This window comes from Mastomys coucha, unplaced genomic scaffold (genome assembly GCF_008632895.1).
Source record: "Mastomys coucha isolate ucsf_1 unplaced genomic scaffold, UCSF_Mcou_1 pScaffold21, whole genome shotgun sequence".
Taxonomy (NCBI): Eukaryota; Metazoa; Chordata; class Mammalia; order Rodentia; family Muridae; genus Mastomys; species Mastomys coucha.
In genome coordinates this window covers 109,353,719-109,380,043 of record NW_022196904.1, presented here as the reverse complement: position 1 = coordinate 109,380,043, position 26,325 = coordinate 109,353,719, and the positions used below count along the sequence as shown (strand labels likewise).

Genomic DNA, 26,325 nt, shown 5'->3' with positions numbered 1-26,325 from the left:
AAAAAAAAAAAAAAAAAAAAAAAAAAAAAAAAAAAAAAAAAAAAAAGAAAAGTTTTTCTGAAGATTCATGCACAGAACAAATAGAATCTCATACTAACAACAGCTATCAACTTTCCTAGAAAATAGATGATTTCTTGAAATGTTTTTCCTCCTGTTTCTTCAGTTGTGTCTCACTGATATCCATTGCTTTTAAATTAGGCTTCATAGGTCTAGCCTGCCTCTCCCATTCATTGCAGGACCTCCTTCTTAGCTACTTATAATTCATGTGGGAAACTAGATAAGGAAGCATAAATTTAAGAAGACCTAAATTAGAATCTTGTTTGACTGAATCTCCAATGTTCTAGAAACCACTATTCCAAACTCTGAGTTTGGCTGTTTAATAAATCTCATAAAAGTAGAATCACACAGTATTTGGCTCTGGGTGGTTGGTGTATTTTAGATAAATATCCTCTGCCTTCATCTTCAGTAACAGCAAATGCAAGGAATAACTTCTTTCTAAGGCCAAATGATGCTGCATTGCTTGTGGATGCCATATTCTTTTGCCCCACACATCTGGTGGTGGTCATTAAGGTGTCCTCCACATTCTGGCTATTGTGATTACCATATAGTGAAAGTAAGAATGATAATATATCTTTTAGACAGGTTCTCATGGACCCCAGCTGAAGATGATTGTAAACTCCTAACCTCATGCCTCTGTCTCTCAAGTACTGAGATTCCCAGACAGGCACCATCATTTCCAGTGCCGAAATGTACTTTATGAGATAATGAGCAAGATTATTTACTGGCATAGCTCGGTTTGTGAAAACATTAGATAGAGGAGAAATTTTCCTTGTGGAATCAAAGGAAAAGAAACTCTTACAGGCTCTACTCAGCAGCTGACTCAGACAGATACAGACACCCATAGCCAAAGAGTAGATAGAGCTCAGAAAATCTTATGGAAGAAAAGGAGGAAGGATTGCTGAGGAAGGGGATGGAACTCCACTGGATGACCAACTGAGTCAACTAACCTTGAACTTTAGGGCTCTCAGGGTCTGAACCACCAACCAAAGATTATATACTGGCTGGACCCAGGCCTTCCTGCTCATATGTAGCAGATATGCAGCTTGACCTCTATGTGGGTCCTGAATAGCTGGAACAGGGGCAGGGGTGGTATCCCAAAAGCTGTTGCCTGTATGTGGGATATGTTCTTCTAGCTGGGCTGCCTTGTCTGGCCTCAGTGGGAGAGGAGGTGCCTAGCCTCGAAGAAACTTGACGTGCCAGGGGAGGGGTATGGGGGGGGGGACACCTGTCCAGAGGAGAAGGGGAGGGACAGAGGGGAAGGATTGTGGGAGAAGGTGACTGGGAAAGAGGGCAGTGAGTGGGATGTAAAGTGAATAAATAAGAAAATAAATTAATTAAAAAAAACTTTCACAACATTGTTTGCACTCACCAATAGGAAGCAGCAAGAAATGAAAAAGATAATGAAATCAAACACCAGAGCAGAAAGCCAGTACACAAGGACAGAGACTCCACTCAGGAACTGCATGTGCTTTGCCTTGGTGAGTCTCTCAGTCACTGTCAGGATACAAAAGCCACTGACCAAAAGAGCCACACCCAGTTGAATTTTGAAGGCCACAATCTTCCCATCTGTACTCCTAGAGAAGGAACAAAAGAAAGATACAGATTTTTACCAATGGCTATTTTCGTCTCAGAAATATAACTGGATAGGGTGGGAAGAATGCATTTCAAGTGCAAAAGTAAAACAGACAGAACAACAACAAAAACATACCCTAGCTGTTCTTTACTCTGGGGGTTTGGCTGAGGTTTATTGAAGACTGTTATGGAAGCATCAGCACCAGAAAGTGACATGAAAAGAATGTTGTCTAAAACTGCCAGGGCTAGAGATGGTGAGTGGTAGGCTTCGTTGTTGAACAGAACAGTAAGCTTTACTCTATCTGCAACCACCTTGATAGAAAGTGCGATAATACATAAACGGATGCATTCGTCATTTTCCTCCAAATATTTGAGTAGGTCACCTAGGGTAAAGACACAATACTTGTGAGTAAATCCAACATACAGATCACGCCAGTGTCCACCATCCCAGGACTAATAATTAAGTCAAGTTTCTCACCACTTCCAATCTTGCTGAGATAATTCTTTCAGACATTTGCCCCTGGCTTATTCCATCATTAAAGTCTGGGTTTTCTCATTGTGTTAACCATAACCCAAACTACAATGTTGCTGAGAAAACAGCCTAGCACACTCCTTCACCTCAGCTACCTCTCTTTAACAGATTGCTAAGAAATTTAACTCACATAGCAGAGTTCACTAAACTCCCCTCTGATAAAATAGAAAAACTAGTGAAAGTTTTTTTTTAAAGACTTAGTAAACATTATTTTTATTCTCTAAAATTGCTCTTTATTTTTGAGCTTTTTTCTTTTTTCTTTAATTCTTCTCTCATATATTACATCCAGATAGCAGTTTTTCTCTCCCTCTCTCCTCCTAGAGTCTTTTTTTCATTTCTTTTCGCCCCCAGATCCACTCCTCCTCTGTTTCCCTTCAGAAAAGAGCAGGCCTCCCAGGGATATCAAGCAAACATGGCATAACAAGCTTCACTAAGGTTAGGCAGAAACCCTTATACTGAGGCCGGATGAAGCAGAAGGAGGAAAAGGGTTCCAAAAGCATGCAAAAGAATCAGACAGCATCACTCCCAGTGTCAGGAGTCCCACAAGAACACCAAGCTGTACAACCATAACGTAGATGCAGAGAACCTAGGCCAGACCTACAAAGGCTCCCTGATTGTCAGTTCAGTCTCTGTGAGCCCTTGTAAGCTTCAGTTAGTTGATTCCATGGGCCATGCTCTTGTGGTGTCCTCAACCCCTCTGGGTCCTACAATCCTTCCTTCTCATCCTCCACAGGATTCCCTGGGCTCTTTTTTGAGAATATTTCAGAGTTACAAAGCACCAACATTTTTTGGTCAAGATCCCGAGAGGAACAAAAGCATTGAGGGGAGCCCAACATTTTGTTCCCTTCTAAGTGGTGGGAAATCTCTGTAAGGCTCCAGGATTTCAGTGAAGCCCAAGACCATCATACCCTGCACAGCTGTGAGGTAGAGACAGACTAAGCCTTATACAAATGCAGCCTCCATCCAATAATGCTCTACTCAGCCCCACAGTAGGTTGAATGGTGCCCATCCACATAGGTTTCAGCTTGCAAATCATTTCACTTTGTCTGCTGATTGCAGTCTTGGAAATCACCTGACAGCACACTTGGAAATGCATTTTACCAGTTATGGGCTCATTCCTTAACCCAGTCAAACTGACATCAAATTAACCATGAGGTGTCTGTAGACACATTTGTAACAGCACTTCATTATTGTTAGTTTTAGATCACTTGTTTTCTATTCCTCAATCTACTTCTTAATCTATCTTACAAGCTAGAATTACTTTACCATTAAAGAAATATAAGCATTAACATATAAAGAATTATGCACCTTGAGAAGTGGAATCTATCTCAAAGATATAAGGCTGGCTCAATATAGAAAAATAAAAGTTACACAAGATACCAATAGACTAGCCAAAAATCACACACTCAGGTAAATCTACGAAGAAAAAAGTGTAAGGTACAGAAGAACTGGGTCACTTACATATTGCTGTTGGAAATGTAAAACTGCAGAGTATATGGAAAAGCAGCTAGTGTCTCATAGGATTATACATATAATTATCATATAAGAAACTGCAATGAAGATGCAAAACATTCACAGCTTTACTTAAGCTGTGCTTACCAGGAAAACTTCAGATGTCTTTCAACGAGTGAATGGTTACACAGACAGTGGCATGCCCATGTGATAGAATGGTAGTTAGCAATTAGGGAGACCAACACTGGATACACACAATTATCAGAAAACCACACTAACTGAAAATGTTCATTCCAAAACGTGACACACTGTATGATTCTATTTTTATATCACTCTTGGAATTATCAATCTTACAGATACAGAATAGAGACTAGCAGTTTCCAGGGATAAAGACAGAAGTAGAGAGAAAGTTTGTGTGGCACTAAAGGCAACAGGAGGCAAAAGTGTGGTGGAAGTGTTCCATATGTTAACTATTTCATTTGACTGGTTCCATTTTCATATTGTAGCTTTGATGGAGGTTACCACCAGTGATGAGGCCTCTTAACGTTTTGTAAGCCTACATAAACCACAAAACAAGACAGCCAAATGGTACTATTCTGACTTTCCTCCACACAAAATGAGAGAATAAAATCTATGTAGTCCACTTAAGAGGTATCTTTTGAACACACCTGCTTTCCTCTAGCCCTGTTATTCCTGTTCCCTTGCCTAGACTGCCACTGTCATGCTGCAGCTCACTTGACAATGTTTTCTCTACCTCTCGTATGAGGTTATGTTGAACTGTATGTCTGTTATGTGACAGGAACTGGGTTGGGGGCTAGAGATATATCCAATAATTTCTGTTGAGAGGCAGATGAATAATGCACAGTTGTAATTTGGTGATGAAGCCCACAACTGAAGCATGCTTCTAAATAAATGAAAGGGAGGCAGTTTTATTTTGAGAAGGAGTCAATGCTTTATGTGTTACTGTGGTGTTAGAATACCTTTCCAGAGCTCACATTCACTCAATTTAGGGTGCAGCATAGACAGTTTATAGTTCTGCATTGCTCTCAGAACTGACAGGAGTTACCATTCAGAGAGTCTTCAGAGGTCTCCAAAACAACACAGGCTGTTGCCAGAACATTACCCACAGTAACATCACAATGAGACCCTATCACTGAAGATACTACACATTTGGCTATAGGACAGAAAAATTAGTCACCAATGGTCCAGAAAACCTCCTCCCCACTGGCTAGTCTTCATAGTGCTGGAAGATGCTGTAGAGACTGATGGAGAGAGAGGAAAAAAGATATCAATGGTCTGAGCCAGCACTGGACTGCATGCTTTAAATGGACCAAGGAAGATATAACCACTGGTACAATTGAGGCATGATTGTTATAGGGTAACTTGTCACCTTGTGATTAGTTTTGAGATCTGCTCCACAGGAGGGAATTTCACGCATGGTACTGAATTACTAATCAAAGCCCACGAAGAAGGAGGTCATAGGCCCTAGGATAAAGCCTTTATTGTTATTTTGCTAAATGGCCATACTGTCAAATTGATGCTTAAATATTCCTGTTTATACAAATAGACCTGATGTCACTCAACCTTGACTAGAGAAGCCTCTTTTTGCAGTGGACACAAGTCAATGGAAAGATGCCTAACTGGTAATTGTGCTGAGACTAAGAGACTGGGTGCTCAGGCCTAAGTGGGATACCTATATTAACTCTCTAACCATGTCTCAGAGGACATCTCAGAAGAGAAGACAGAAAGAATGGAAATGCCAGAGGAAGGGGAGTCACTGCCTTTTGGTCATGGTGTGACTATGGTACCCATGAACATACAGCTGCTGTGGTTGCCTGCATAAGACCTTCACAAAATCAAGCCAGTCAGAATTCCAACATAGAAGGAATGAATGCACCTCACACCTCAGCCTGTGCTGATGAATTATTGGCAGTTAATAATTTCTAGGGGACAGAAGATTACTTTCTGAGTGTGTGGCCACTTGTAGTCTTCCTCAGCTCCACTGGATGGTCCCACCCATGCATGCATGGGAAACACGATTTGGCTTAGAGGGTTATAAACAAAAATACTGTGTGAGAGAGAGAGATGTTAGGGGAATATGGGAGTAATTGAAGGGTAAAGTAGGTGGTATATATCTTTATATTTCACTGTATGTATCTGTAAAAATTCTAAAAAATTGAAAAAAGTTTATCAGGTTATTAAAGCATAGATCATTTGGGGATAAAAGAAGGGATGCAAAATTACCTACAAACCTATTTCCCCACTGGAAAACTTTTTTCTGTTGTCTACAGCAAAGATAGAACAAGTTCTAAAGGATTTAATGTCAATTCTTTACCCTAAACAGCAAATTTTTATGAAGGTACATAGTTTGAAATAGAGAGACAATGCAAAAATTAATAAAACATAGTCATGGCTAAAATGATTAGAACAAATAATTAAAATTTTATGCGTCAGTTTTTTAAATAACATTTATTAAAGATAGGTGACAATGATGGTTATGTTATATTATTCTGTTATGCTTCTGCCCTTGTTCTTAATAACAAAAATAGCTCCATTGGTCTTTTCTCTAATTCCTTCACTGGGGACCCTGCACTCAGTTCGATGGATGGCTGTGAGCCTCTACATCTGTGTCAGTAAGATACTGTCAGAGCCTCAGTGAAGGAATTAGAGAAAAGACCAATGGAGCTTAGGGGTTTGTAGCCCCTTAGGATGAACAACAACATGAACTAACTAGTACCCTCGGAGCTCCCAGGGTCTCAACCACCAACCAAGGACTGCACATAGAGGGGTCTGATTGTTCAAGCAGCATGTGTATGGTAGAGGATTGCAAAATCGATCATCAATAGGAGGAGAGGACCTTGTCCCTGTGAAGGTTCTATGCCCCAGTGTAGGGGAATGCCAGGGCCAGAAAGTGGGAGAGGGCGGGGTGGCAGGCATGGGGAGGGGGGAGGCAACAGGGGTTTGTTTTTGTTTGTTTTTTTGTTTTCTGGAGGGGAAACTGGGAAAGGAGAAATTCGCATGTAAATAAAGAAAATATCTAAAATAAAAAAAAATAACAAAAATAGCATATTCAGTTACTTATTTAATGTTCTAATGAACAAAACCAGCCAGTACTCAAGCAATGCAGTCAGGAACATCCCTCCATGGCCTCTGCATCAGCTCCTGTTTCCTGACCTGCTTGAGTTCCAGTTCTGACTTCCTTTGGTGATAAATAGCAGTGTGGAAGTAAGCTAAATAAACCCTTTCCTCCCCAACTTGCTTCTTGGTCATGATGTTTGTGCAGGAATAGAAACCCTGACTAATACAATTGGGAATCTGTGTTTACTGATGCTGAAGGTCCTTGCTCCTAATTGGTTTTTGATCTATCAATAAAGATGCCAGTGGCCAATGGTTGTGTGGAGAGAAAGAGGTGAGACTTCTAGGTTCCTGTAGGTGAGAAGAGAGAAAGCAGGAAGAGGAGATCAAGATACTTGGGGGAGAGAGATGGAACAGACTCAGAGCTGTAGGGGAGATCTTCCAAAATGTAGGCGGAAAAGGAAAGCAGCCCATGGAAGGGCAGCCTAAAAGTGTCTTGGGCAGCAAGACTAATTGGCTTCACAGAAGGTAACTGGGCAACTAAGTTGAGGGCAGATAGAGGTGTTGGGCTAGTAATAAAGGTAAGGGCACACTAGCTGTGGACAGCTTAGAAGAGCTCAGCCACAGAGCCAATATAGCAGGTTAAAAATGAACCAAGGTGTGCTTGTCTTTCATCTGTGGATCTGAGATAGTTCCTGAGCAGGTGTGTGCGTGCAACTCACTGGAAGCTCAAACTGGTGTAGCCAAAGCTGCCCACAGCATCTGTCTGTCTGTCTGTCTGTCTGTCTGTCTGTCTGTCTGTCTGTCTGTTGAGGGAGAGAGAGAGAGAGAGAGAGGAGTTTTGATGCAGGGCCTCTTGCATATCATACAAGTTCTATTCCAGTGACCTAAATCATCAGTCTTATTTGAGTCTCACTCTAGCTCAGGCTGGCCTTGAATTTGTGATCCTCCTTCCTCAGCAACCAGATAGCTGGAATTAGAAGACTATACTAGGTTAGCTCATCTATCATTGTGAAGAAACAGACTAAGAATAATTTATTGTAATCAGCCAATCTATTATTTGTAAGCTAATTCCACTGAGATTACATTTTAAAGGAACAGTTAGCATTCTTAAACATATTTTCATCCTTCACACCAAAACCTGAAGAAGAGAGAAAAACAAAATAAGCTTCCTTATCCTACAGGCTATGTGGAGGACAAGCCCAAAGGAAGAGTGTCCATCAGGCAATGAAGAGAATATTACCCTATCTGGGAAGAAATGATTACATTAGAAAGAGAGCATGACTTATGTTCTGAAATACAGTGTGTTACACTGAGTGGTTTGTAGACACAAGGCAAATCAGGTTAAATCTGAGTTGGCAATTTCTGTCTGATTGAGGGCAAAAAATTGACTTCTTTAAATGTCAGTAAGGCTTATTTGTAAAAGTAGTAAAAATATCTATCAAATACGGTAATTGTTCAATTTAAATAACATATAAGTCAAGTACTCAGTATAACAAATGTCAACTTTATTGCTATCTTTGAAAATGTATTCTTGGTAGCCTGCCCCGAAAGTCTTCAAGATTCTTGTTTTAGATATTATCACTAAAAACAAACAAACAAACACCTGAAGTTCAGTACTGGAAGCCACAGTTCCATGCTGGATTTCATGTGCTACATTGTGCCTAAAATGTAAAAGTATACCAAAGTTGGGTACCTCATATTATTATTACTATTAATTATTATCATTATCATTATTATTATTATTGCATATGTTTAACTAGAAAGGAATAGCAAATGCCCACAGCCAAAGTGCAACCAATACCAGTTAACTTTTGAGACCTGTAGGCTTTAATTAGGACATTGCTATTGCTTGACTGTCTCTGTGGTATAATGAGTGTCAGAAAAAGAATGGACCAAGTTACTGTGTTTGTCTACCTTTGTTTGCGAGTGGCCAAGGAAGTCATTGAAGAGACAACTTTTTGTTTCTAAGTCAGCCTTACCTTGTACTTCCTTGAGTTGGTGGTTGCCGGGTTTTAGCATATTCTCCAGGTGTGTTAAGAGGCTTGCTGTCAAATTCGATTTCCCCCAAATAGAAAAAGGCACAATGGTTTGACCATATTCGTCCAGATTCATTTGCCTAATATTCTTATCTCTAAGCTCATCAGACCTGAGGAGTAAGAAAGTAGAAATGACAAGCCCCAGTATCTGCACCAAAAGCACCTTCCAGTTTCGCCAATTGTACATCAGCCTCTTCATGAACATGGCATGGAACTGCTGCAGGTAGAGGGAACACTAAAAAAGAGAGAGAGAGAGAGAGAGAGAGAGATGCTATCTCACTACAACCTCCAGCATCATCTACACTGAAATGCATTGACATCAATGTCTCTGAAATTTTGTGGTGTAAAAGCTTCATGGAATAAAACACACACACTTTAAACACATACAGCTTATCTAAGAAAATAATTAAGTTCTTGGAGGAGACCCAGACCCATGATGTGGCACCCAATAATGCTATCACCCATCTGTTAGTATAAGGCAAGGGACAACAAACCACGGCCTTTTGGAAACAACTCTTTACTAGAATGCGGCCAAGCACATTTGTCCCTGTACCTTGTGGCTGCTTCTTGTGCAGTGATAATTGAGTGACAGTGGCAGAGACCATGTGGTCCATAGAGCCCCCAGCCTTTTTTGTCTCTTTACACTGAGTTGCCTGACTTCTGGTATAGCATACTATGTAAAGTGCTTAAGCTGAAGGTTGTATAATAATACCAAAAGTGGCAAACAGGATGATTTTTCCTGACTCCCACTAACCGCTGTGTCTAGAATGCTTTTTTAGCTGCAATGGACAATTGCAAGAGCAAGGGAAGAAAGGCGTGGCAGCCCAGGCAGGCATTCCAAGAGGAGGGTCTCCCTGATTCGGAAACAATCTCACATGCAGTTACTTCTCTTGAAAGATTTAGAATACACTCCAAGTCAATAATTTGAAAAACCAGCACACTTATGCCAACTTGAAAGAGCAGATAAGTTTCTGGATTTTCAATTTGGAAAACAACAAAACAAAACAAGAAACCTAAAGAATTGTAGAACAATGGTATCAGCAGTAAACAGTGGATATGTTTTTCTAGAATCCATCTCTCTACATTTAAACATTGATCAGGCTGGGGTCCCAACTTTTCCACACCAGATTGGTTCTGTAGTGGCTGAGGTCTCTATATTCTTTTGATTTGTGTGTTAGTACAAGATGATTGCATACTGACTGAGAGACACTTGTTTCTTAGTAAAAGTTCTTACCCCAGTGTTAAACACAATGCTCTGATCTTCACTCTGGATGGGAAAGCCTGCTCTCCTGATGCTTTCAACATCCCTATTTTTGTTCTCTTTGCTTCCTACTGAGGGCGACTGGGTAACTTCGATATCTGTTTTTGAGGCTTCCATGTTACTGACCCTATATTGAAAAATAAACAAAGCTTGTCATTTCAAACTTATCCCACCATCCCTTACTTGAAGAATGTGAGTTGCAACCCCTGATTCCAAAGGTCCCTTAGATTATTCACTGTTTAGTGGCAGCTGATTTAGTTTCTGAGCACCAACCCACCTCTGAACCTTGTCAGGCTTAAATTACTAAAGTGAGGAATCTCAGTTTGGTGAGCTGACAAAGAGTAGGCAACTTATAGAGCCCAGCTCCAACAGGAAGACAGGGCATTGGGTGAGGGAGGGGTTGTCATCCCACAGTCAAAACTCTGACCCATAATTGTTTCTGCCTGAAAGAATTTCAGGGATGGAAATGGAGAGGAGCCTGAGGAAAAGAAGGTCCAGTGACAGGCTTAAAGTGGGATCCAGCTCAAGTGGTACTCCCAAAGGTCTGTCACTGTTACTGAGGCTGTGGAGTGCTCACAAAAAGGGACCTATCATGACTGTCCTCCGGAAGACCCAACAAGCTACTAAAAGAGTCAGATGCAGATATTTGTGCCCAACCAATGGACAGAAACTGCTGACCCCTATGATTGAATTAAGGGAAAACCTGGAAGAAGCTGAGGAGGAAGGAGTACCAGCAGTCTCAATTAATCTGGACCCCGGAGATCTCTCAGACACTGGACCACCAAAGAGGCAGCATACACCAGCTGATATAAAGCCCCCAACACATATACAGCAGAAGACTGTCAGGTCTGGGTTCAGTCAGAGAAGATGAACCTAACCCTCAAGAGACTGGAGGCCCCAGGGAGAGGGGAGGTCTGGTTGGGTGGGGGAGGGTGGGGACATCCTCTTGGAGACTGGGGAATGGGGAGGAGGTTAATGGGATGTGGAACAGTCTGAGGATGGACCGCGGATTGCGGGGGGTGGGGGAATAAAATCTGGAGTGTAAATAAATAAATAAATGATTAAATTTTAAAAAAGTCTTTCCCTCCAAGGATTCTCCCTTTTTTCTATGTACTTTTACTTACCTAAGGAAGACTTCTTCCATGGTAGTGATAGATACACCGAAGCTAGAAATGCCAAGGTTTGCTTGGTTCTCTTCCAGAGTAGTCAAGAGAGCTTCAAACCTACAAATAGGAGAAGAAGGTGGCCTGGGACTGAAGGAGATGGTTTTCACACTTCTTATTCAAAAGTGCTCTCCCCTCACCATCCCGTCAATGCTTATTATAATCTCATGTTAATTCAGAAAGGTGAGACACACAGAGCAAGCGAGACAATAAACTGCTACAGTGTGCTGTTTCCCATGATACATCATTCCTGGATCCATATAATTGTGATTTTTCTAACAAAACTATTAAGATATTCTATGAACAGAATGACAGTTGATGGCTGATAGATAAAGGACAGTCATCATTCCTTGGAGGCATGGCCACTGTTTCCCAATGGTTGGCTCTTTACTCGTGTACATATGGGCAGGACTAACTGGAATCAGTGTTTTTTTTTTTTTTTTTTTTTTTTAGAAAAAAAATAGATATGAAATTGGGAGGGAAATGTGTGGTAGGGCTGGGAAGAGTTGAAGGGGTCAGGGTGGGGTCCATATGATAAAGATACATTGTATACTTGTATCAAATTTTCAAAGAATGAAAGTCTAATTTTAAAAGATATTCAATGTTAACAACTTTAACTAATTGACAAGAATTAGCTTATTTTACTTATAAATGTCATGGTTCCTGTTAGCAAATAAAAGAACAGAAATGGGGAAAACATGTTCAACAGAAGAAAAGGCATGCAGAGACAGGAAACTGCTTAAGTGCAGAAAAAACTTGGAATGGATAAACTGTTGTTAAATAACTAAGAAAACCTATGGAAGTAAACTACACTAAACTATGATAAAGGAGTCAGGTGCGATGTAGAAAAATCAAGTCTTTTAAACAACATTTTCTTTTTATCTAGGAAGATCTTGTAGAACAATATGTTCAAAAGTTATCTTTTGCAGAAATTTCCAGGCCTCAGTAGTATCTCTGTCATGTTCCCAATGGGGGACAACAGAAACCATCTAACCATGTAAGTTCAGTGTTCATGTTGAGTTCAGTGTCAGAACTCAAATTCTCTCTTTGGAAAAACAATATTTCCTCTATATTTTCTGTCTGCTTTTCCACACAGTTCTAGATGCGCACCTTGAGATTATAGACAGAGCAGAGACAACCCCACCTTTCACTCTTGGTGTCCTTTGGGATAATAGTGCTCCTAAGGAAATAGTTTAGTGTGTGTTTGGTTTGTATTTCTCAACATCGAGTGTTACTGAGTATTTAATCCACTTACTTTCTGGCTGTTTGTATGTCTTCTTTGGGACAAATATGTAAATATTTTGAATATGTTGCTTATTTTAAAATGCATTTTATCTTTTGAAGTAGAGATGTTTGGAACCCTGGAGGTCACATGTAGAGGATGACAATACATCCCATATCTCTTACCACCTAACCATGAAACTGCCAAAATAGACAACTAGAGGAAATTACTCATGATCTTGGTCTAGGCAAGGTTTTTGTTTGCTTGTTTTTTGATTTTTAAACATAGGACCTTAAAAAATATGGGCAACAAAAGTAAAACAAGCAATGAGATTGAATCAAACTAAACACTCTTATACAAGAATGGAGATAACAGAATAAAAGGAAAATGTATAAAATGGAAAATTCAGGAAAACATCAGTCAACTTAAACTCACCAGGCTCTTCTAGAACCAATCCTTTTACTGTGCAATGTTGCCTAACTCTCATTAGAATATACTGTGCACATCTTCCTTGTAGCTTGCAAGAGTTTCACACAATTACTTCCTCCTCTTACTATAGCCCACTGTTGCCCCTGTCCATCTGTCTCCCAGGCCAAGTGTTTTAAGTCTGTGACAATACCAAGGTCTAGCAGCATCTCATAAAAATCTATACTTCTTCCCTTAAAATGTTGCATGCCATCCCACAGTTGTGTTTTAAAGTTCTATGTCATTCTAACAAATCTCAACACTGTTAGACAATATGATAATGCATGGTTTTGGACCTCAAGATTCTCCTGCTGATACAGTCGGTGACCTGGAGACCAGGCCTGTGGCAGGGAGCTTCTTTGGTTCTCTTCCCTGTTCTTTCTTCAGGCAAATGGATGTTGACAATGTCTGGGATGTGGAGAGTGCTCAAGCACCATCAGCCATAAGAAGTGCCAGTGGGATGAAAATCACTGAGGATCTAACCATCATTTCATTGTTTTCCTAGTATATTCTGAAGTAACTGGATTCACAGGTTATTTAGTTTTATTGAGTTTTACTTCTCATTTCCTAGTTTAAAGCTGTCCCAGAGAACAGTCTCTAAGCTCAATAGTTTTATTTTGTTCTGTCAGAGCCTACCATTCAGTATTTGATTTTATGGCTCAGAAACCTACCATGAGTTACCCACCTCACAGAGTTCCTACTGTTCACCCGAATCATCATCATCGTCTTCCAAGCCCTTCCACGTTTAGGCATGCTTCTCATCTTTCCTTGTGTCCATGTGACTCAAGACAGGCAGGTAGGCTGGAGAGTGCTATCGAGTGTTTTACCTGGGAGTCTCCCTCAGGAAGATTCTGTAGCTCTAGATAGACCTTAACTGCCACAGGCAGCGAAGGTGTGAACATCAACTCTGGCCTCCCCTTTAGTAACTGACTCAGCTGCTAGGTCGACATACCTAGAGTTTTATTTCAGATTCTCTGTAACGTATCATTGTTTTACTCTAGTTTCTGACTGTAGCTTTGTTCTGGTCCATTGGTGGATGACACACTGGTAGATGACATTGGTGGATCACACACTAATATATCACACACCAACTACCTACTCCTGGTGGGTTTTTGTCCTCCTTAATCCAAGAACCACCATTTAAGCTGTCCTAGTTATTTTTCATTTGATTGTTTGAGACAATGTTTCATTTTATGCCTCATGATGGTTTCAAACTCATACTCCTGCGTCATGTCTTATTCTAGGAGCGAAGGTATGTATCACCTTGCCAGGCTGTTATGATTGGTAGTGGTGGAGTATGTATATGTGTGATCTGGGATTGAGTTTAGAGACTGTACATGTCGGGAAAGCACTTTCTTTTATTACCTTGTTTTTTTCTTCAAGCCATGTACTAGTAGTCACATTGACTCTAAGGACAACAAAACACCCAATATCACCAATTAATTCTAGCAAGCTGTAGCAAGCAGGGGCATTTGCTCCTTTTCAGCAAATGGCATATAACAGAAGTTTTGTCTTCTTAAAGGAATCCTATTTGCTAAACCAGAAAAAAAATAAGGAAAACAACAGTGATTTCTGACCATTTAGAAATCAACTGGTTAGCATCCTCTAGATCCATACCTGTGTGTATATTCTTTGGGGAGAATAAAAGATAACTCATTTCCAACATTAGTCTCCAGGGTGGCTATTGGAACATAGGAATGGATCAGTTTTGAGATTTCATCAATGTCACAGTAAGGTTCCTTCACCATGACTAGGTGGCTTCCAACACCTGAAAAAAAATGCAATTCAGAAGACCAGATTGAATTTCTATGGTTTTGGTATGTTAAAGGAAGATAGAGCATGTCATGAATTATTTGACTACAACTCTATAGTGGAAAGCATTATATAATATAACTATAATTAATGATATACATAGTTCTACAAGGGATCAATAATGATCTGGATTATAAAACCAGGTAGAACAGAGATAACATTAAAAGCTCCCTGACCTCTCTGTTTACTGATGCTGAAATTGGAGAAGATTCGTTAATATTCATTAAGCAGGTGCTTCCTGGGTCCATGTTATATGCCAGAACCTACATAAATTCAATAAAAGTTCTTTCCTTCAAAGATGTGAGACATTTTCATGAAATATTCTGTTTACCCTCTGTTGTCATCCCCTCCCAGACACCCTGGACGGCCTCATCCTTTTTCCCCTCTCACTCTTCCACCCCCTCATTCTCCTCTTGTTTCTTCTCCTCCTTCACTGGTCTTCCTAACACTAGGTGGGGAATAAGTATGGCACTCCAGGATTTGTGCTCCTAGCAATGGCATGAGTTCTGAGGCTTGGGTTGCAGAACTAAGGGAAATGACTGTTGAGTGTCTGGGCCCACCACCTGACAAGTGTCCTTTGAGAAAGGGAGGGAGGGAGGGAGGGATGGGAGAAAGGAGGCAGGAAGGAAGGGAGAAGAGAGAGTACAAGAGAGCAAGTGAGCAGCAAGATATTGAAGATATACACAGGGCGGGGGTGGGGATGGAGATCAAAGAGGATGTATCAGAGTCAGAAGCTGGTGCTTGGACTATAGCCTAAAGGGAACACCATTTTCCTATATGTCTGGCTCAACATCTCACATTCTGTTTCCTTCCTAAGACGTTTGAAGAGAGCGGTGAGCAGAATTCAAACAAAGCTGTACTCGGCTACAGGATTGCCCAAATATAGATTCTACTAACTTTATCATGCGTACACAGGGCCTGATGAAGATAGGGTATATGCTTCCTTGAGGTAAATATTACATACTTTACTTTCCACTGTCATTTTAAAAATAAAAATATAAATTATGCCAATAAATAAGGGTATATCATAAACATAATACTATATAGTATAGAAAATTAGAAGCAGAGACTGGCCTAGATGTAAGAATTACAGGACAAAGGCTATAGAACAATCATGACAAGTACATTGATCAATCTACTAGAAATAGAAAAGCAAAGAGTTGAGTCAATCAGACATTTTGCAGACTGATAATAAAACTATAAGTGAAAGCCAGTGGAAACAGCAGGGAAGTACAATCAAAGAAGTTACTGCAGAGGCTCAGCAGCAGAGTAGAAAGAGGAAAAGACTCAATAGCCCTGAAAAAAGATCACTAAAAATGATCCAATTAGGAATCCAAAAAAGTGAAGTGAAAGGAAACAGAGAGTAACACAAGTGGACAATAACAGCTATCATAAAGTAGAAAACGACTGGAAAATTGAACATGTCCTTGTAAAATTACATCCTGAAAAATTTATCAAGATTCTGTCAAATGAAACTTACAAACCCATTGAACACATAATAAATGAGGGTGAGTTTAGCTCATGGCCTTGGTGATATCAGTATATTCGAACAGAACTTTCACCATGAACATCGGAAAGAAGTAGACAATGGTGAAAGCTCAGCTCCACAGGAGGTGGACGAGAAGCAGCGGAGAGCATGCCTGCCTAGGAGAGGACTATGAGGTGGGATGTGCAATCACTACACTTTTGCTCGGAGGTGATTTTTTTGCATGGAGATGCATCAAACAGGAGTACCAGCAGCTTCCATTGTCACACCTGAGTGGGCAAGTTAGAAATCAGAGAGGGAAGATAAGTCAGATTGAGAGACCAGATCTTTTGGGTTCAGGCTCTATCTTAAAGAACCTGACCTAAGGTTGAACTCAAGTTAACTAACAAACTGGCACCCTGTACTAGTTTCCAGGTTCCTCCCCAACTAATCTGCACCTCCAGATTACAAGCCTGCCCCTGGCTCTTTACTTTGTAATAGCCAAAAGTCAGGAGGAAAACAAAAGTTAAGCTTATGGTTTGGCTCCCAACACCAGCCAATTATGTTAAAGGCTATATAATAACTCCCCAATCAAATATGTGCCAGGCTAGGAACCCCCTCACCCCATGTTTGTTTGCTTGCCTCTATAAACGCTTGCCTGAAATTAGACTTGCGGCTCCACCTTCCCATTCTGTTGGGAAGCCCAAGCCCAAGCTTCAGTAGAGAGCCTGTTGTGATAGCATCACAAGCGGCTCTTTGATGGTCTTTTCAGGTTCCTGAACACTTCCTAGCACAACAAGACTACAGCTACAAGTTGTGCAGAGCTCTGTAGTAAAGGAACTGTGAAACCAGAGCTGGGGAGAGGCTCAGTGTGTAAGGGTGCTTTCTGTTTGAGTACGAGGACCTCAGTTTGAATCCCCAGCACCAACCTGAACATCCAGCATGGCATGCAGGCCTATAATGCCAGAGTTGGAGGGTGAAAACAGGGCGGATCCTGGGAGATCATTATGTGTTTCTGCTTTAAGGAGAGACCCTGTCTCAGGGGAATAAGGCAGAGAACAATAGTGGAAGACACCCAGTTTCTTCCTCTGGTCTCTCTATATATGGACATATAAACATACACACCAACACACACATAAAACATACACACACAACTAAAAGTTAAAAGAAATACCACAGAAACCTCTTAATGGCATCTCTTCTCCTCTTTGCTGTGTGACAGGTTATATCCACACCAAGAGACACTATGTGATTACATTTACCTTTTTAAATAAAAAAATCCCTTTATCATCTTACAAAAGATTAGAGCTTACATAGCTAGGCCAAAGTGGTGAATCAGTGATGATCAGCCAGGAAATGTAATGGAGACTCCATGGGACTCATGCTTTGGCCATAGATCTGAAATATACATAGTGAACAGTACCTGGGCCCACATTAGTAAAGGTGAAAAGCAGGTCTCGATGCATAAAATGCTCCAACTGGATGTTGTAGCTGTTTATATTCTAATGTTAATTGGGTCCCGCAAAACTGTTTACACCAGATTGTCTATACATAGCATCTGGGAACCTACTCCCAATTAATTCTGATTGGTAAATAAAGATGCCAACAGCCAATAGCTGGAGAGGAGAGACATATGTGGGGTTTTAGGCTTCCTGGGCTTGGGACTTTGAGGAAGGAGGAAGAGAGATGCCATGCTTGAGGAGTATGTAGGACAGAGAAGCAGAGCCGCCGTGCAAAGGAGCCAAGTGAATGCAGCAGCCCAGAGGGCTGCTCAATTGAGTGAAGAGCAGTGAAGGTGGAACATAGAAACTAGTAAGTAATAAATCATAATTATTGTCGGGTAGTAATCCCACGCTGGGATTGATTAAAATACTAATACTACAGGATGTTGTCAAGTGGTGCAAAACTCTTGAAAAACATCTCCCCAACAAGTCTACACATTTGACAGCATAGTACATGTGCTATAGCAGCCAAAGGGTTCTAGATAACATCAAATAATGTAGCATGAGATAATCCTTAGCCAGGGGCAAAAAGCAATAGAAACGGACCCAGAAACAAAGACATGCCAGGTAAGTAAGGTGAGCATTCACAGCTTTTTTGTTTTTTTGCATTGAAATAAGAGATGCTTGACAAGAAACAGAAGTGGGGAATGGTCTATAAAAACTCAGCAGAATGCATAATCTTCTGTGATCACAGGACCATGCCCCAGTATGAGTCAATACAGATGCTAAAGGACAAACTATCTTTTCAGATAAAAATAGGTTGAAGTTATAAATCAGTAACAGAGAAAGTCTGGGCAGTTCAGAATTATGTGTGATTAGGCCACATGCGCTTGAAAGAGCCAAGGAGTTACACCAAAAAACCACCAGGGAAATTAGAAAGGAATCCCCCTCCTATCTCTATTTCTATATCTCTGAATATAGCCATTATCTCACTGATGGGTAATTGCACTAGATCACAATTACCTCGAAATCATGTTAGAGAATGGATAACATGATACAACAAACACAGAACACAGAAGTAGGGAATAATTCTGAACAAAATGGAAACAACTACTGAAAGGACTTGCAGCTAAATGATAGTTGAACACAGCATAATGAATCATTCAAGTTTTAACAATACATACAAAACCAATGAGAATTATAAGTATTATTTAGGCAACAACATCCTGAGAATAATCAAAGGAAATGGACCATATAGTCTTTTCAGGAAGACTGAAGAGCCGCAGCATCGTAAGGTCCCCCTGACCATGATAGCAATGCGATCACCCAGCACATCAGCTTCCTCCATGTAGTGGGTGGTGAGCAGGATGGTACGATTGTGTTTATAATGCTGAAGGATATCCCAGGCGGCCCTCCTTGAGGCTGGGTCCATGCCAGATGTTGGCTCATCAAGTATCACCACCTAGAGACAGAACAATTCTATGACCGAGAAACATGCACTGGTCCCACGGGGTTCCTACCAGTACTAGGCTTGCTCTGGCTTTTCTTTTTAAGCAAAATGTCTGACTGAGCAGATAGTAAGTTTAATATAAGCCTAGAACTTTTGTGCTAAAGCCAAACCCATTTTATGAGGTTGACAATTGAATTCAACCCAAGGGAGCTGCTTTCAAAGTGTTACATCTGTGTCAGCTTTAGATTTGTGTCACTTAGAGTTTTAAACCAGATGAAGCATAGAGTTATCTGTCGTTAGCTTTCGCCCTTTACCTTGGAGCCCCCTATCAGGGCTATAATGATGGCGAGTTTGCGCTTCATGCCTCCACTCAGTGACTTCAAAAATGCATCACGCTTATCCATCAGGTTAAAAGCTGACAGCATGTTGTTAGTTTCTTCAAGATACATCTCTTGAGGTACTCCTTTTATCTAGAAAGAGATGAGAGTTTGCATGGCACTTTCAAAATTTTTAGGAGTTTCCTTTAAAAATCATGTTCTGGTTTTGAGAATTGCAAATGTGCATGCATATCATGTGTTTTGATCATACTAATCTCCCACTCCTCTTCCGACTCCTCTCAGCACTTGCTACCATGCCTGCCTCCCAGCTTCACTCTGGCTTTCATAAGCCACTGGGTCCAGTCAGTGGTGTCTGTCTGCCGATGCATGTGGGGCCACTCCCTGGAGCTTGAGTCCCTAACAGGAGCTGCTTTCCCTATCTTGGCAGCAATCAACTGCCAAAGCTCCTCATCTAGAGGTGGGGCTTTGTGAGCCCCTCCAGTCTATGCTGGCCTGTGGACTGGCTCACTATTTTGCAGGCAACCATAGCTGTTACGGGTTCGTGAGTACAGACAGCTATCCCAAAGGTCATGTTTCACTCCACTCCTGACTTCTGTATCTTACAAATATTTCACATCAGTCATTTATCCTTTCTTTCAACTCCTTAATTTAAGAGGAAAATTCATTTCAAATCATTTTTTGAGCTTTATAAGAATAGGGATATTGGGAGTTGGTGATCTACCTGAGCAAGGAATTGGAAGGTAGGGGGGGATGTCCTTGGCTTACCCTGCAGTAGAAATAAAAGTGTTCTGATACTGTCAAGTGATCGAACAACAGGTTCTGCTGAGGACATACACCCAAGGAATTCCTGATTTGATCCATATGCTGTGAGATGTCTTCTCCATGAATATAGGCCTCTCCACTGGTCGGGGGATAGAGACCTAGAATCAGGCAGGAGATGAAACACAGCTTGTGTGAGGAAACATGCTCATTGGTTCCTCTGACAAAGTCTACACGTGGATTGCTCGATAGCATTGTAGATGACTGACAATACTTGTTGCCTCCTTTAGGAGCATGTTAGGAATAACTTACTGCATTTCCCTGCTTTCCTGTATGCTGTGGTTTCCAATCTTCAGTGGAGAAGGGAAAATCACTTAGAGTGATAGAAGCATGGTAGTGTAACGTAGGGAGAGTCCAGAACCACTACCAGCCACTTGTCAAAAGTTAATATTTATAGTACCGTCTGTAGTCCGCAATAGACTCGGGAAGACACTTTTTAAGCTGGAAAACCCACACCATAAAACCATTATCCTTGAAGAACTTAAATTCTGGTTGGTGGAAAAAATTATCTAGTCACCCAAAATAATTTCAAAATTGTTCAGATGGCTATACAGTCTTAGGCAGCTATAATGACTGGCTAATTTTAATAAGGAGAAATATTACTTTAAATGTGATAACTGGAGAAAGGATCTTACGTTGCTCAGACTGGTCTGTTGAACTCTTGGGCTCAAGAGATCCTCCTACCTTAGTCTCCTAAGTAGCTGGGACTACAGATTTGTCAGATTCCCTATTAATTAATTCTGTTAGAAAACAGCCAGAGTAAATATGGTCACAAATTGCCTCTGTTGTCCTGGAGTCCGACCCCTTTTCATGATAAGTCTTTATATTAAACAAATTATCCCGATTTTAGTTGTTCTAAAATGAAACTGCCATTTTCTGACATCTAGCTTCTATCATGGACCTTCCACCCTGAGTTTAGTAATTATCAAATATGTTTCTATTTTATAGTTTTAAAGTTTCTGACATTTGGATTTCCACACCAAGTTTCTAGCTACTGCTGTTTGCAGGAGACTTTGTTTTTACTTTCAATATATTCATGCCTTAGAATCTAACCAGTGTCTCTTAAAGACATTATAGTAATGAAGCATATTTTATCCCATCTGATAATCCTTTTTTCAGAGACTAATAATCTGAATCTATACATCACTTCTATATACTTCCCTCTAATTCCTCCAGTATCTCCCTCCATATTCATGTTTTGTTATTGTTACATGCACATGCACATGTGCACATGTGCGCACACACACACACAAACACACATATATATGTCCATGTATGTACATATATCCTACCAAGGCCATTTTGCTCTGCTCATATGTAAGTGTCCAGTGCTGACCACTCGGGATTGGACAATGGATGAGCTCTTCTGTCTCAGTAGTTATTAGCCAACTGCAGCTCTTCATGTGGGAATGGGACCATGTGCAATTTCCCCTGTTCACAGTAGCATGTCAACTCATGTTGTCATTATGCTTGTTTGGGTAACCATGTTGTTGAAGGTCATGGGGCATGAACAGCAGATTTCCTGGGCCTGTGGTTCTAGACTACTTTTCTGCCCCCTTTTCATCCATTATCCCTGAGCTTTAGATGTAAAGGTTGTGTTACAGATTTATCAGTTGGGGTTAGAAACCTCACGGTTATGTATTATCTGCATTTTGTGCAGTTGAGGATTTTTCTAATAGTTGCCACCTATTGCAAGAAGAATATTCTTGGATGAGTAGTGAAAGCTATACTTATTTGTAGGATAAGTAGGGTAAGTACAAATTATGTTTGCTGAGGGAAATGGCAGTAGCCATTCTCTTGTAGTGTCCATGGCTTCTCTAGCCATGGGTAATTGGCTAGGTTTATAGTACCAGGCTAGAATTCCTGTTATGCAGGCCACACATTCAACTAGGCAGCAGTTGGTTATCCCTAAGATAAAGTGCCACTCGACAAATCTTGTCATGCTGGCCACTGTTGTGTTTCATGACTTTATAGGTTGCTAGGTCTATTGATTGCCTTTTCCTTTGGCACCTTGCACAGCTCCTTCTGACATTATGAGAGCTAGTCCTTAAGGAAGAGGCTTCTGAGTCAGGTCCAACTCACTGCCTTCAAATGTTGTGTCCAATGTGTGGCACCTTCAGCACTAATATTACACTGAATGAGGTAACTCAAACCCAGAAAGACAAGTGTGAATATATAACCTATAGTAACCATAAAAAGCATAGAGTAAAAAGGGACTGGGGTGTGGGGAGGAGTAGCAGACTGCGGAAGAGCAGGACACAGACACTATGAAGAGGAGGATGGGGGGAAGTAAGGCAAAGGATTTAACAATAGGGGGAAAGAAAGGGAGGTGAGAAAAATACACACTAAGGATGCTCCAAAAGGACATAGGAATCATATTTTTTTTTTATCTAAAATTGTGTGTGGGGTGTGTGTATGTGTGTACATGCATTATTTTTATTTTAAGTGAAGTTATGCCACTTGGAGTAATAAAGATATTTCACAAGAACCATAGACTATGTAACAAACCCAGGACCAGGTATGAGAAACCTTTTCTAGCACTTACAGGTGAGTCTAGGAGACCCTTAAACAACACGGACCATTGCTATTGCTCCTGCTTGCCTCCTGGGTTTTAAAGCAAATAATTCAAATTTAATATAATTACTGATATTGGTTGGGTTTCTAGCTGCCACCTTCTTTTGTTTTCTGTGCCCCTTAGTTCTCTGTTCCTTTTGTCACTTTTTTATGCATTGTCTTAGGTTTTTACTGCTGTGAACAAACACCATGACCAAGGCAACTCTTATAAGGACAATATTTAACTGGGTCTGGCTTACAGATTCAAAGATTCAGTCCATTATCATCAAGCTGGGAGCATGGCAGCATCTAGGCAGGCATGGTGCAGGAGGAGCTGAGAATTATATCTGAAGGGCACTAAGAGAAGATTGGCTCCCACATGGTTAGTAGGAGGATCACATTGCCCACCCCTACAGTGACATACTTCCTTTAACAAGGCCAGACCTACTTCAACAAAACCACCCCTCCTAATAGTATCACTCCCTCACCTAAGCATGCTTAAACCACCACATTCTACTCCCTACCCCTAAAGGCTTGTTCAAACACAACACAAAAGTCTATGCAAGCCATACAAGCCACAGCATAATAAAAACTACTTCCAAAATTCCCATAGTCTATAGCACTCTCAACAATGTTAAAAGTCTAAAGTTCAAAGTCTCTTCTGAGATTCATCTAATCACTTAACTGTAATCTCCAAAGCAAGACAAGAAACCAGCTGGGCAAACTCCAAACTCTGCATCTCCATGTCTCCATCAAAGTGGTCTTCCGATTTCCAACTCCTTCTCATCTTTGTTGACAGCACTAACTTCTTTTTCATGGTCTGGTTCTACTCTCTGTTAGAAGCTTTTCTCAGCAGATATCTCATGGCTTTGGCATCTTGGGGTCAACTTCAACTTCAAGATCCACATATGATCTTCTGGGCTCCTCTAAATGGCTTGCATGTCACTTCTCCAACTCCTCTCTCTGTAGCACTCTAGGCTCTGGTTGACTCCACTCTACTGTTGCTGCTGTTCTTGGTGGTCATTCCAGACTGCTGGCATCTCCAATACACTGAGGTCTTCTGCTGCAACTAGACTTCACAATAGCTTCTCATAGGCTCTCTTTATGGTGCCAGGCCTCAACTTCTTTGCATGACCCCCTCAGTCCTGGACAGTCAACTGCAACTGAGACTGCACCTTCACAAATACCCTTTTGTGGCCTCTCAGAGTGCCAAGCCTCAGTTTTCTTCATGACTCCTTCATGCCTTCAAAACCAGTACCACCTGGGTGACTCTGACTCTTACACAGTACCAAGTTCAGCTGAAGCATGAGGTCCAACCTTGGCTACCTTTTGTCAAGCATATTAAAACCACCACACACATTTCTATCAAATGTTCTATCAAATATTTCTATCATAAAATTTTTATTTCTTTCATTCTCTCTTCACTATTGCTAATCTGCTTGTTTCTTTGAGGTAGGGTCTCATGTAGCCCTGGATGCCTTGAACTTACTATGTAGTGAAGATGACCTTCAACTACTTATCTACCTGCTACTACCTCTTAGGTACTGGGATCACAGGCATGCAACCTCACTCCTGACTGCCAATGCTTTTTATTTATCTTTGTAGTTGTTTTGGAGCCATTACAAATTGATAATAATTTAATTCCAGAGAATGGAGTGATTATAACACCTGCATAACTCCACCTCCTTTTTTGATATTATTGATTATGCATGCCATCTGTATGTGTTATTAACTATATTTTTGTTTATTAAGGAAATGATGAAAATGTATTAGTAAATATTGTTACATTTCCCTTCTTCTTTAACACTTATTTTTACTTTGAATAAGAATTGTTCCCATGGCAGTCTTCCACTAGCAACCTTCAGATGAAGATGTAGAACTCTCAGTTCCTCCTGCACCACACCTGCCTGGATGCTGCCATGTTTCTACCTTGATGACAATGGACTGAACCTCTGAACCTACCTTGGGCGCAAGCTCCACAGCCAGTCCCTCAACACCCAGAGGAAGCTCCACTCCCAGGCGTGCACAGGATCAGAGGTGAGGAGGACCCAACATGTGGCCCAACACCGGGAGTAACTGGGACCAGTGGGACCAGGCACACAGGAACTCTGCCAGCCAAGTGGTTCTGGTTACTTCTGGTCTGTCTGGGCTGGTGTCCTGAGCAGACCTTGGGCACAAGCTCTGCAGCCAGTCCCACAACACCCAGAGGAAGCTCCACTCCCAGGTGCTCTGACACAACCAGGATCAGAGGTGAGGGGGACCCACTATCTGTCCCAACACCTGGAGTAACTGGGACCAGCGGGACCAGGCACAAAGGAACTCCGCCAGCCCAGTGACTAGGGTTCCTTCCGGTCACTCAGATCAAGATCACAGGATCCCAGAATCACAGGATCACAGAAACAGCTTGACTCAGGAGTTTTGACACAACCAGGATCACAGGAAGGACAGGTTCCAGCCAGATTTAGCAAGGGCAGGTAGCACTAGAGATAACCAGATGGCAGGGGGCAACTGTAAGAAAATAACACAAACCAAGGCCACTTGGCATTATCAGAGCCCAATTCTCCCACCATAGCAAGTCCTGGACACATCATTACACCAGAAAAGCAAGATTCAGATATAAAATCACTTCTCATGGTGATGATACAGGACTATAATAAAGACATAAATAGCACCCTCAAAGAAATACAGGAGAACACAGGTAAACAGCTAGAAGCCCTTCAAGAAGAAACACAAAAATCCCTTAAAGAACTACAGGAAAACACAATCAAACAGGTGAAGGAAATGAGCAAAACCATTCAGAATCTAAAAATGGAAATAGAAACAATAAAGAAACCAGAAAGAGAGACAACCCTGGAGATACAAAACCTAGGAAAGAAATCAGGAGTCATAGATGCAAACATCACCAACAGAGTACAAGAGATAGAAGAGAGAATCTCAGGGGCCGAAGACACCTTAGAAAACATTGACACAACAGTCAAAAGAAAATGCAAAAAGCAAAAAGCTCCTAACCCAAAACATCCAGGAAATCCAGGACACAATGAGAAGACCAAACCTAAGGATAATAGGTATAGAAGAGAGTTAAGACTCCCAATGTAATGGGCCAGTAAATATCTTCAACAAAATTATAGAAGAAAACTTTCCTAACCTAAAGAAAGAGATACCCACGAACATACAAGAAGCCTACAGAACTCCAAATAGACTGGACCAGAACAGAAATTCCCCCTGTCACATAATAATCAAAACACCAAGTGCACTAAACAAAGAAAGAATTTTAAAAGCAGTAAAGGAAAAAGGTCAAGTAACCTATAAAGGCAAGCCTATCAGAATTACACCGTCTTCTCACCAGAGACTATGAAAGCTAGAAGATCCTGGGCAGATGTCATACAGACCCTACAAGAACACAAATGCCAGCCCAGGCTACTATACCCAGCAAAACTCTCAATTACCATAGATGGAGAAAACAAGATATTCCATGACAAAACAAAATTTGCATACTATCTTTCCACAAATCCAGCTCTACAAAGGATAATAAATGGGAAACACCAACATAAGGAACAAAACTATACCCTAGAAGAAGCAAGAAAGTAATCTTTCAACAAACCCAC

At 41.0% G+C, this 26,325-nt stretch overlaps 1 protein-coding gene across 3 annotated transcripts in view; it reads right to left on the bottom strand.

Moving 5' to 3' along the window:
* LOC116102883 (ATP-binding cassette sub-family A member 3-like) overlaps positions 1 to 26,325 on the bottom strand; it is a 109,516-nt gene that overhangs the window by 35,710 nt on the left and 47,481 nt on the right. For all 3 annotated transcript variants that reach the window (XM_031388121.1, XM_031388122.1, XM_031388125.1), the window contains 9 exons: positions 20,114 to 20,268; positions 19,325 to 19,480; positions 18,812 to 19,022; positions 14,459 to 14,609; positions 11,116 to 11,214; positions 9,965 to 10,118; positions 8,674 to 8,965; positions 1,769 to 2,015; positions 1,430 to 1,634 (listed from right to left, as the gene is read on the bottom strand). In XM_031388121.1, the coding sequence (XP_031243981.1) occupies positions 1,430 to 1,634; positions 1,769 to 2,015; positions 8,674 to 8,965; positions 9,965 to 10,118; positions 11,116 to 11,214; positions 14,459 to 14,609; positions 18,812 to 19,022; positions 19,325 to 19,480; positions 20,114 to 20,268 (1,670 nt within the window). The remainder of the gene's footprint in view (positions 1 to 1,429; positions 1,635 to 1,768; positions 2,016 to 8,673; positions 8,966 to 9,964; positions 10,119 to 11,115; positions 11,215 to 14,458; positions 14,610 to 18,811; positions 19,023 to 19,324; positions 19,481 to 20,113; positions 20,269 to 26,325) is intronic.